Raw genomic sequence first — 11664 nt, 5'->3', positions numbered from 1 at the left:
AAAAAAAAAAAAAGAAAAGAAAGTCAAGGAGAGTTCAGATGAAGCAAAAGGCCTGCACCAACGCTGACCCACTGGAATCCAGGCTGCCGACATTCTATTATGCTGACGGGCAGGCTGCAAGGCGGGCAGGAAGCACGGAGCCCCGCCCCCACACCCCACACCGACAAGAGGAAAATCTCTGCTATGAGTGCGCGGTGTCCTGATCTGGTACCTCCGCTGATCACACCTAAAATGGAAAATACAAGCGGCTTCCACCTCACTGTTGGGATGAAATGAGCTAATTCACACGAACTATTCTGAACAGAGCCTGGCATTCTTAAATATTGATGAGGGTCCGGCAATGCCCCCTCAAATACTCCTCCTTTGAAAAAACTGGAATGGAAGTTAGCAGCTTAGTCGTGAAGTTGACTGCGTGAAACAAAAGTTTCTCTTCTGTCGGGATCCTTTACAGGTTATAGCCCTGTAAAGGGCCAGACAGTAAACGATTTCGGCTCTGCTGGCCACGAGGGCAACTCGGTTGCAACTCTGTCAACTTGAATGCAAAAGAAGCCGCAGACAAAATGCAAACGAACGAGCATGGTCGGGGTCCAATAAAACTTTATATGAACACTGACATCTGAATTTCATGTAATTTTCATGTGTCACAAAATAATATCCTTTTCTCTTTATTCAGCCATTTAAAAATGTAAAAACTATTCTTTACTCTTGGGCCCTACCAAAAGAGGTTGGTCAGAGTTGATTCACAGCGGGCCAGAGTCTGCTGACTCCTGCTTTCTATAAGCTGTAAAAAAGGTATAGGATTCATACGTGAGTAACAATAATCACCCTCAAGCATGATATAGTCCTCCTTAAACTATGACTGGTAAAATCCACTGAACATTTGTCCTAAATGTGGATGTGTTCCAATTCTAATACCTCTTAGAACACTAATGATAACAATATTTATTAAAAGTATTTTTCTTGGGCGCCTGGGTGGCTCAGTCGTTAAGGTCTGCCTTCGGCTCAGGTCATGATCCCAGGGTCCTGGGATCGAGTCCCACATCGGGCTCCCTGCTCTGCGGGAAGCCTGCTTCTCCCTCTCCCACTCCCCCTGCTTGTGTTCCTGCTCTTGCTATGTCTCTGTCAAAAAAATAAATTTAAAAAAAAAAGTATTTTTCTTTATTTGAAAGGTAGCTGGTTATTACCTTGCTACGTTAGGTCCTGGGGCCTTTCCCTGTGAGGCTGTATTCTTCTGGGGGCAGTAGAAATTCTCATACATGATGGGTGCTAGGGGAATTAAGAAAGAAAATATTAAGATGATGGTGTCTTCCATTCTTGACATGTGATGCAGAAGACTAGTAGAAATGCTTAAATAAACCCCCAGCCCTGCCACTCCACTCACCTGGTGGGGTTTGTCCAGTTTTTCGGTTGTTCACAAAAAATGCAATGTCCTTCTCAATGCTGCATGCTTCCAAGCTCTTACGGACTTCTTCATACATCTAACAAAAAGAAGATAAATCGGGACACCCAGGTGGTTCAGTCAGTTAAGCATCTGCCTTCTGCCCGGGTCATGATCCCAGGGTCCTAGGATCGAGTCCCGTATTGGGCTCCCTGCTCGGCGGGAGTCTGCTTCTCCCTCTACCCCTCCCCACTGCTGTGCACTCTCTCTCTGACAAATAAGTAAATAAAATCTTTTTTTTAAAAAAAAGATAAATCAAGCTAGAGTATGTCGGTGATAATTGTGACACAGCTTATTAAAACAGTTTTGATGAATGGCTGAATCTCCCAAAGTTTGTTTTAAAAAAGAAAAAGAGACATTCCCAAGTCTCTTTTTCTATGACTCATATAAAGGGATTTTTCTGATGCATATCTGCTATTAAAATTGTTTTAAAGATGGCAAGAAAGGTATCTCTATGGCAGCATAAAAACCTTGCCAGAAAGAGGGTTTTTTATAATACTGATGGCCAAAGGAAATAGATACCAAGACTAATGCCACACACAAATGCAAAGACAATGCATTACCTTGGAAAAAGTTCTAGTCAATTCTACAGGTTTTCTAGGTATTCAATTGTTCTTCTAAAGTGACTGTCCCATCTAAGTGAGGGTGGCTATTTCTTAGACAGAGGGTTGTGATAATTTGAATTCTGATCCGTTTGAGGTCTGAGATCCCATGAGGATTGCTGTGCACAAGTTAAAGCTGGATATTGACCCTGGGAATACTGCTGAAGTAAATCTTGAGCCCTGGCGTGATCATTAGCCTGGGCAAGGGTCATTCTGCTAGTACTTGGCGCTGTCCTGGAGGGACACTCTGGGACTCACAGTCATGCTATAAAATCTCTGTCATCCATAAATTCAACTGCATTTTGGTCGGGGGGACGCCTGCATGGCTCAGTCGGTTAAGTGTCTGCCTTTGGCTCAGGTCAGGATCTATGATCTCAGGGTCCTGGGATCAAGCCCTGCATCAGGTTCCCTGCTGAGCCGGGAGCCCACTTCTCCCCCGGGCCCTCTGCCCCTTCCCCTGCTTGTGCACGCTCTCTCTCAAATAAATAAATAAAAATCCTAAAACAAACAAACAAACAAAAAACTGCATTTGGGTCTCCCTCTCTGCTCCCCTGTCCTAACTCTTAAAGAGAAAGTCATGGTAGCAGAGCAGACCAGGAGTCAGGCAGTTAGATGTTTATTTGGGTCTATCAACTCATTGTGTGGTCTTGGGCAAGTCACTGTATCTCTCTGGGCCTCAAATGAGGAAGGTGGACTAATAAATGTCTATGGTTCCTCCCACTCTAATGAATCCTCCGTGGATGCCTTTGACTTACATCATCGCTTGTGACACATTGTTGTGACAGCTGATTCATGTGTAACCACAGTGCATTCCGAAAAAAGTTTATTCGTTCACATTCTTGAACTTCAAACATCTATAGAAACATAACGACATGTCCGTACAGAGGCAGAGAAAAAGGACATTTGTCTAGACTGGCTATGACTTAAGAATCAGTATCAACCCTCATTATCTGTAAGCTTATTGCCCCATTTAGGATAATGCCCTCACCACCGGGGAAACTCATCAACTCTTACTGTAGGCAAAGAATGCAAATGGTATTCTCAAATGGTATTAACACTACCAGGATCGGAGATAGTTCTGAAGGTAAGAGGTAATGACGAACCCAGATAGCAAGGTTCTAACCTGAATTCCAGCTCACATTTCCAACTGCCTAATGGGTTTCTCCACCTGGCAGCTTGCCAGAGCCTCCAATTTCCAAAACTCTGCCCTGCTCCTATGACTGAGTTCAATTGGCAAGACGGTCACAATCGTTGAAGCCAGTTCATGAGAACATGGGGGAACCTGCACTTGCCTTCTATCTCTGTGTATTTTTGAAATTTTCTTTAATAAAAAAGTTTTTTTAAAAGGTCACTCCCTGAATAATAGTTTTTTGGATATAAACAAATACCAACATTTGGAAAATCAAGCTCTTATTCTATAAAGTGGATGCTATTCTATTCAACAGTGGATGTTCTATATTAATGTGTTTTTTAATGTTGATTATAACACTATTACATTTTGAAAATTTTTATAATGTAAAGCTTCACACATACACAAGAGAATAGTTTAATGACTGCCCATGTACCCATCATCAGCTTAAACATTTATCAACTCACAACCAATTCTGTTTTATTATATGCCTACCAAATCAACTACTCCTCAGAGTATTTTGAAGCAAATACATTATTTTACCTGCAAACCTTTGAGTATTTATATGTAGCATAAATTTTAGATTTATTTAGTATTTAGTATTTATTTAGTATACTTAGTATATTAGTATATTTAATATTTATGTAGCATATAAATACTAAAATTTCACATTATTTTTATTATAGAATATTGCCCATAAAAAGCATCATAGACAGAAATGTAATGAATCCCCACATATCAACCACCTAGCTCAGTCAACAATTTTGTCCATATTTGCCTCAGATTCTGTTTAAGCCCCTTGTGTGCTTTCCCCAATCTCAATCACCTTCCTTCTTCCCCACAGATAACCATTTTCCTAAACTTTATCATTCTCATGCAGACTTTTTTAATACGTACGTGTCCATAAAATGTATATGATATTGCTTTGCATTTTTTTAAACCTTAAAAAGGGGGCTTATTCTAGGCTTTTCCATGAGAGTGTGCAATCAAGGAAGTAAAACAGAAAAGAGTGTTTTGGGAGGGGGATAGTGACCCACAGTACTAGAGAGTAGATATATATCAAATAAGATCAGGAACTGCAAAGGCTTGCTGGACCTCACACCATGGAGATTTCCAGTTCCTCAAGTGAGCAGCGGTGAGTGGGCGGGGGTGGGCAGGGGGGACCCCCAGACGCAGCAGGCTAGGATAGGCAAAGGGCGATGATTATGTGAAGACAACGCCTTCAAGAAGGCTGGCTGTGAAGACAGGAGAGGGTAGCAGATGGGAAGCAACAGCCAGTAGGTTCTAAAACCAAGAACGAGCAGAGTTGTGCAAATGACAATAGCAGAAGTTCACATTAAAGGCTGTGCACAGGGGGCGCCTGGGTGGCTCAGTCGTTAAGTGTCTGCCTTCAGCTCAGGTCATGATCCCAGCGTCCTGGGATCGAGCCCCACATCGGGCTCTCTGCTCCGCGGGAACCCTGCCTCTCCCTTTCCCACTCTCCCTGCTTGTATTCCTACTCTCTCTCTCTCTAATAAATAAATTAATTAATTTTTTAAAAAAGGCTGTGCACAGGCATGAGGGAAAGACAGCTGGATGATGGCATCTTGAACCCAGGTGTTGGGACAGGCTCTTGATAGGGCAGGAGCAGCCCCTTTTCAACTAACAGGAGAAAAGGAGGGGTGGGGGTGGAGATCGGCGGTTCTCAAGCTTCAATTTGCATAAGAATCACCTGAGGACCTATTAACACAGGGCTGAGCCCACTCCAACAGTTTCTGCTCAGTAGGGTCTGTAATTGGTCTGAGAATCTGCATCTCTAACATATTCCCAGGGGATACTGATGCTACAAATCCTGGGACTTCATTTTGAGAACGACTGGTAAGAAAGAGATTACGTCTTTATTTTCTGCAGGAGATTGTGAGTGAGGTCATGTGCTAAAAACGAAGCAGGGGGTAATGGTGAAATCGAAGGTGTAAGGAGAGTAAAAACTTCTAAAGCCTGCTCGCCTCCTGCCTGCGTTCTCGTTATCCGATAGCAGGTTCAGGTGAGGCTCTGGAAAGATAATTACTTAATCACCCATTACCTGATTCAGCTATGGCGTGTTTGGACTAACCAAACATGAGAGGAAGGCCTGGAGCAGAGTCGGACACAATGGTCAAGACTGGGACGCGGCAGAAAGATGAGGTCTGGGGGAAAACCTTCCAGTTCCTTCCCTCCTCCACTGAAATTTCTGATTTCTAATTTGCCCTCAAGCAATTCGACGAGACTTGGGGTCCTATGGTACGGGGGTGGTACGTTTCTCCCCAAGTAGACTCTCCAGGTTCTGGGAGGAAAACTCATCCCCTCCCAAGCAGCTGCCGGTTCCAGTACCTCGCAGGCCTTGATGTGCTCACTCTGCCAGTCTTCGCGGATCTTGTCCAGGGTGCTGATGTGCATCATGTACGTCTTGTCTGCAATGCAGGGGAGGGGCCTGGCTTCAGAAACCAGACAGGACAGGGGCCTGCAGACCCACCGCCCAGCTTGCCTCGATGGAGGAGCGCTGAGCTCTCAAGGCCCCACAGAGTTCTGAACACTGGAAGGCCACATCCATCTCTCACTCTCGTAATATCTTTGTGAATTAAGCACTTTCCTTTTAGACATTAAACCAAGCAAGTGGCAAGAAATGGCTCAAGGGAGGAGAGAGAAGGCTGGCAGGAACCTCAGCCAGGGCTCTCTTTGGCTAATTCGGCCTCAATAGCTTCCTTCCCATTTTCAGGAAAATGATCCAGGGAGAGGTGCGGGGAAGAGAACTATTGAGTTACTTTGGTTTTGGATTTAGAGACTTCTTTTTTTTTTGGATTTAGAGTTTTCTTAAGTGGCCACGGTCATGAGAGGCTTGTCTTCTGCAGGGTATTCTGGGATTAGAGGGCTTTGCAAACACCTGGTTTGGATCTCAGATTTCAGCCATGACAAGGTCTCACAACTTGCCTGTTGCCTTCATAACAGGAAAGGGTTAGCAGGGCTGAAATGGCCTTTTAAGAGCAATGTTCCTAATAAGCAGAGTGAGCGCCTGAATACAAAGCAGCTGCACATGACCCCCCCCCCCCACCTCCACCACTCAATCACAAGTAAGCCCCAAGACCTAAGGAGGGGAGGGGTGTTGGGACAGAAACTGCAGTCCCATCTGCTTCCTCTCACTTTCCCGGGTCCTGATTTGTCCTCTCTCCCTCTTTCTCTCCCTGCTTCCCTCCAGATATCTCAGTAATCCCACTGCCTGTCCATACATGATTGTGTGGTCTACAAAACTACCTTTCCAAACAGATTCCGCAGAATGTCAGCCCCACAAAACCCTCCCCCATCCCCGGGAGCAGCCCCCTCACCAGAGTCTTCTACTGCGGTCTTCAAAGTTGCCAGTTTCACAAAAAGCTGTGAGAACAAAGGAGAGAGGAGAAATGCTGGGCCAGGCTTCCACAGGCCAACCAGATTTACAATGACTGTGAAGAGAACGGTGTAGCCCATGTCTTACCTGTGTTTCTCTCAGCAAATCGTTCAACCGGCCCCCTAATCTTATCACCATTGGGCAACAGCCACGGAGCATCTTGCCCTCTGTTTTCCTAAACACATACCCCTGCCCTCTGGTTGCTGATAATCTTCTATCCAGATTACGTAAAACTGATAATATACCCAAGCAGGAGGTGGCCTGGCTACAAAGGATACTTGAGTTTTGAAGAAAGGTGAAAAAAACCAAGCCCCCCCCCCCAACTTCTTATCACTCTACTCCCTTCCCCCTGGCCACATTTCTCCAGCTCTTCCAGAACCCCAAAACTGTGACAAGGGATTTTCTTGGTCAGAGGATCCTAGTAGCCCAGAGGAAGATATGGTCAGGGACTTAGGTTGCAGCTCCATTTTTAATTAGGATTATTAACTGGCTTGAGTCTCAAATACATAAATCTCAGATTTTTCAGGCCGCCGGCTCTCCCAGGTACCTTTTCTTGTTGCTTCGGGTTTACCAGGTTGGCACTCCGGTGGACAGCCTGCTCTGCTTCATCTTTGTCTCGGCATTTCTGCTCATAGATCTTCTTTGCCTTTGTTGTTAGAAGCCAAAAGAGGACCAAAACAGGTGAGCAGAATGGAACCCTGCAAAGCAGCCACACCAGCCCACTAAGCCCAGCAAAGCACAGGGCACTCGGATTAGCTTTGTGATCACCACTCCATGGTGGGCACTCTGAGGGCAAACACTCTTTCTGATCTCTTTTTGAAAGGTCTCTCTAGCCCTTTTCCAAACTATGCATGTGGTGGCAACCTGATCAAGGAAGTAATCCCTCCTATTTGGCAAGCACAAAGTACATGAGCTTTAAAAACTGACAGAGGGGCGCCTGGGTGGCTCAGTCAGTTAAGCGGCTGCCTTCGGCTCAGGTCATGATCCCAGGGTCCTGGGATTGAGCCCCGCATCGGGGTCCTTGCTCAGCGGGGAGCCTGCTTCTCCCCTGCCTGCCGTTCCCCCTGCTTGTGCTTGCTCGCTCTCTCTCTCTCTCTCTCACTCTCTCGTTGTCAAATAAATAAATAAAATCTTTAAAATAAATAAATAAATAAAAAATAAAAACTGACAGAAACAAAAGATGGGTTTTGAAATAGGCAAAATCAAGATAGGTATGTAACCGTAAGATGTGCAATCCAGCATTTTCATAACATAAGCCTCAGAACTTAGATGCAATCACTTGGCCATGGTAATTATAATTATGCTTCAATATCCTAATGTGCCCACCATAGCAAGTGACAGTGGGGAGGGCATCAATCCCAGCGACTCTGGCACTTAGGCATAGCCATGTTCCTTTTTGATTTAAAGAACTGTTTTAGTTCAGTTTGAAAGTAGGCTGTGGTCTAATCTGGGCCATCATTACTACTATGAGTGTGAAAACAGTTCTCAAACTATAGCTAGTGAATCAGAGCATTTTCTGTTTCAACTATTGAAGCAAAGTCTTAACTTTTTGAACAAATAAAGCTGCGAATCAGCTAATAAATAAAAATGTTGACCCCCGAAAACTGCTTGACTAAGAACGAAGACTCCTTTGCAGAGATGGTTTGTGCTCATCAAATATTTCACATGCATTCTTGCATTTCTCGGCATCCTCTGCAATTCATTTGGGGTTAATCTTTCAGTAAACAGCCATATAATTCTCTACACATGCTACACACACATAGAAATGTCATAATTTTTCATAATTACAAGCACATGAGATATTCATGCAACAATATTCTTTTGTAACAATATGTGAGACATTTCTCTATGTCAAGCATGAGCCCTGTAGCTGAACACTTTAATGGTTGTAAATACACACACTCATGCCATAATTTCAACTATCTCTCTATTTGTGGACATTTATCTTCTTTCCCATTCTTTTATAACATAAAAATACGCTGATTTTATTTGGGTAGTATGAATTTATCTATACAGGTCAAATTCCCAGAAGTTTAGTTGTTTGGTAAAAGAATATGTATATGTCCAACTTCCTTGACCACACCAACTCAAACTCCCCCTAGCAGTATATGGAGTAAATTTCCTCACTCTCACCAATACCAAGCCTAGACAATATGCCTGACCTTTTCTAATACTAGAGGGAGAGGGACAGATACGCTTAAAATAAATGAAAAAATAGATGGTCTTGGTAAAGAAATAGAAAAGCTCAGCAAAGGCAGAGAAGATAAAAAGAAGAACCAAATGGTGGGGCATCTGGGTGGCTCAGTCAGTTAAGCGTCTGACTTCAGCTCAGGTCATGATCTTGGGTCCTGATGTGCATTGGGCTCTATGCTCAGCAGAGAGTCTGCTTGTCCCCCTCCCTCTGCCCCTCCTCCCGCTTGTGCTCTCTCTCAAATAAATACATAAAATTGTTCAAAAAATAAAAAAAGAAGAACCCAATGGAAATTTTAGAACTAAAAAAACACACTAATGGAAATAAAAAACTCAGTGGATGGGCTTAAGAATGGAAGAGACAAAAGAAAGAGTCTCTTTCTTCTGAGAGGAGGATAGAACAATGAAATTACCTAATCTGAATAACAGAAAAATAGGCTGGAAAAAATGCGGTACCTTTGGCACCATAAGAAAAGATCTAACACTCATGTACTTGCAACCCAAGGAGAGGAAGGTGGGCTGAGAAAGCACTTGGAGAAATGAATAGCTGAAAACTTCTGAAACTTGGCAAAAGATGTAAACCTATGGATTCAAGAAGTTGATCAAACCCCAAACAAAATAAGCCCAAGGAAATCCATGTTAAAAACACATAGGTGAACTTCTGAAAACTAAAAAAAAATTTAAAAATATATGACACCTTACCTATAAGGGAAAACCAATTTGAATTACAGCAGCTTTCTTACCAGAAACTACAGAAGCCACAAGAAAGTGGCACATTTTCAAATACTGATAGAAAAGAACTGTCAACACACAATCCTATATCCAGTGAAAATAGCCTTTAACACTGAAAGGAGAATTAAGACATTCTCAGATGAAGAAAAACTCAGAGTATTTGTCGCTAACACACCGTTCTGTAGAATGGCTAAAGGAAGTTCTCCGGGGGTGCCTGGCTGGCTCAGTTGGTAGAGCACGTGATGCTTGATCTCAGGGTCGTGAGTTCAAGCCCCACATTGGGCATGAAGCCTACTTAAAAAAGAAGTTCTCTAAGCAAAAGGAAACTATAAAAGAAGAAACCTTGGAACATCAAGAAGAAAAAAGGACACAGTCAGCAAAAAATGAGTAAATACAATAGTCTTCCTTTCTCTTGAGTTTTCTAAATCATTTTTGACAGTCGAAGCAAAAGTTGTAACACTGATATGGCTCTTCACGTAGGTAGAAGACAGAGTTAAGAAACTTGTATTTCACGAAGGCTTTCTCTTCAATTGTGAGAACACTTACCCCAGACTGCTCAAAAAATAAAAGTGCTGGGAACAATTATTTCTTGTCCAACACTATTTCTGCAAATTACACTAACATCACTTCCTATTTATCAGTGGCTTTTGAGGTGCTATGCATCATGGGAAAGAATGATGCAGAACAGACCACACACGCCATCAACATTGGTGACATATTCTTTTGTAACTGGGTTACCAGATAGCATGTCACAGTCAGAGAATATCATGATGATGCCTCTGTACAGAAAAGGAGTCACAGATGTTTCAAAACCAGAGTTCACTGTCCCAAATGAACAGACTCATAAACGCTAGAGTGAGGGTGCTAGCAATCTGTCTTAGCTCTGTCTTGTTAAGTGTTTTTTTAAATAAATAATTTAAGGAAGGTTTTTACAGGTTTCAGATCTTGAAACAGGAAGGAGTCACTCAGTAAAATAGGTAAGAAATCAAGACTCAAAGTAGTCACAGAGAAAAAGCTCAAATCCAACAAGATAAATGGCATCATGGAGTACAGATGCTTTTGTGTCTTGGCCTGAAATATTTAAATTGACCTTTCCAGGTTACCAGAAAGGCACTATCATTTTGTTTCCTCTATCTAGTTTCATCCTCAGTCTTACCAAGGCCTTAAAAAGTAGGAAAGTCAAACTTCTAAAGGTTGTTTTCCCAAACCACTGCACTAATTAATATTACTGAAACGTTATTGTCAGGAATATGCTCATACACAGCACAGGATTTCAGAAAATGTCCCCATGACAAAAAGAAGGCAATAAAGTGAGACTCAGGGGTGCCTAGGTGGCCCAGTCAGTTAGGCATCGACTCTTGGTTTTGGCTCAGGTCATGATCTCAGGGTTCTGGGATCAAGCCATGCGTCCTTGGGCTCCGTGCTCAGCAGGGAGTCTGCTGCTCCCTCTCCCTCTGCCCCTCCCCTCACTTGTGCATGCTCTCTCTTTCAAATAAATAAATAAAATCTTTTAAAAATAAATACATAAATAAAAAATAAAGTGAGACTTACATCCATGGTTTTCTTGAACTGTAAGCTCTTTTGTTTATGGGCAGCATCCATTAAAATCTCTGTCTGTGAAGAGAGGACAGCACTATTAATAAAAAACAAATTACTGTTAATGTCAGTTTACCTTGAAGACTAAATGTTCAACGTGGACTACCTCACTTAGTCCTCACACACCCGGAAGGTAGATGTACTATTTATTACCCACATTGCACAAATGAGGAAACTGTAGCAGAGAGGCTGAACAACCTGCCCAAGGTTTTATGGCTGGTTAATGGTGAGGCCCGCCTTTGAACTTGGGCAGCCACCATGGAGAATCATTGATCCTTGGAGCTGTCTCTTCAGTAAACCTGGAATCAAGGAACTTAGGTTTCAAAAAGGATTTTAAAACTCTTGCTAAGGCACCATTCATATTTTAAAAGGGGTCTTTACACTTCTCTGAAGAAGACATACAAATGGCTAACAGACACAGGAAAAAATGTTCATCATCATTAGCCATCAGGGAAATTCAAATCAAAACCACATTGAGATACCACCTTACACCAGTTAGAATGGCAAAATTGGACAGGGAAAGAAACAACAAATGCTGGAGAGGTTGTGGAGAAAGGGAAACCCTCTTACACTGTTGGTG

General features: G+C 42.9%; 1 protein-coding gene across 1 annotated transcript in view; it reads right to left on the bottom strand.

The window, feature by feature from the left end:
- Positions 1 to 1120: 1120 nt before the first annotated feature.
- The window catches only part of PSTPIP2 (proline-serine-threonine phosphatase interacting protein 2), a 24035-nt gene continuing 13491 nt past the window's right edge, over positions 1121 to 11664 (bottom strand). Inside the window, exons 5-11 of the mRNA XM_081801296.1 lie at positions 11040 to 11102; positions 7114 to 7212; positions 6508 to 6553; positions 5519 to 5598; positions 2796 to 2894; positions 1382 to 1478; positions 1121 to 1266 (exon numbers count right to left, since the gene is read on the bottom strand). Coding sequence (XP_081657422.1) covers positions 1181 to 1266; positions 1382 to 1478; positions 2796 to 2894; positions 5519 to 5598; positions 6508 to 6553; positions 7114 to 7212; positions 11040 to 11102 — 570 coding nt within the window. The 3' untranslated portion in view covers positions 1121 to 1180. The remainder of the gene's footprint in view (positions 1267 to 1381; positions 1479 to 2795; positions 2895 to 5518; positions 5599 to 6507; positions 6554 to 7113; positions 7213 to 11039; positions 11103 to 11664) is intronic.

Source organism: Leptonychotes weddellii, chromosome 13 (genome assembly GCF_054177405.1).
Source record: "Leptonychotes weddellii isolate Sample4059 chromosome 13, ASM5417740v2, whole genome shotgun sequence".
NCBI lineage: Eukaryota > Metazoa > Chordata > Mammalia > Carnivora > Phocidae > Leptonychotes > Leptonychotes weddellii.
This window is presented reverse-complemented; position numbering and strand designations above follow the sequence as displayed.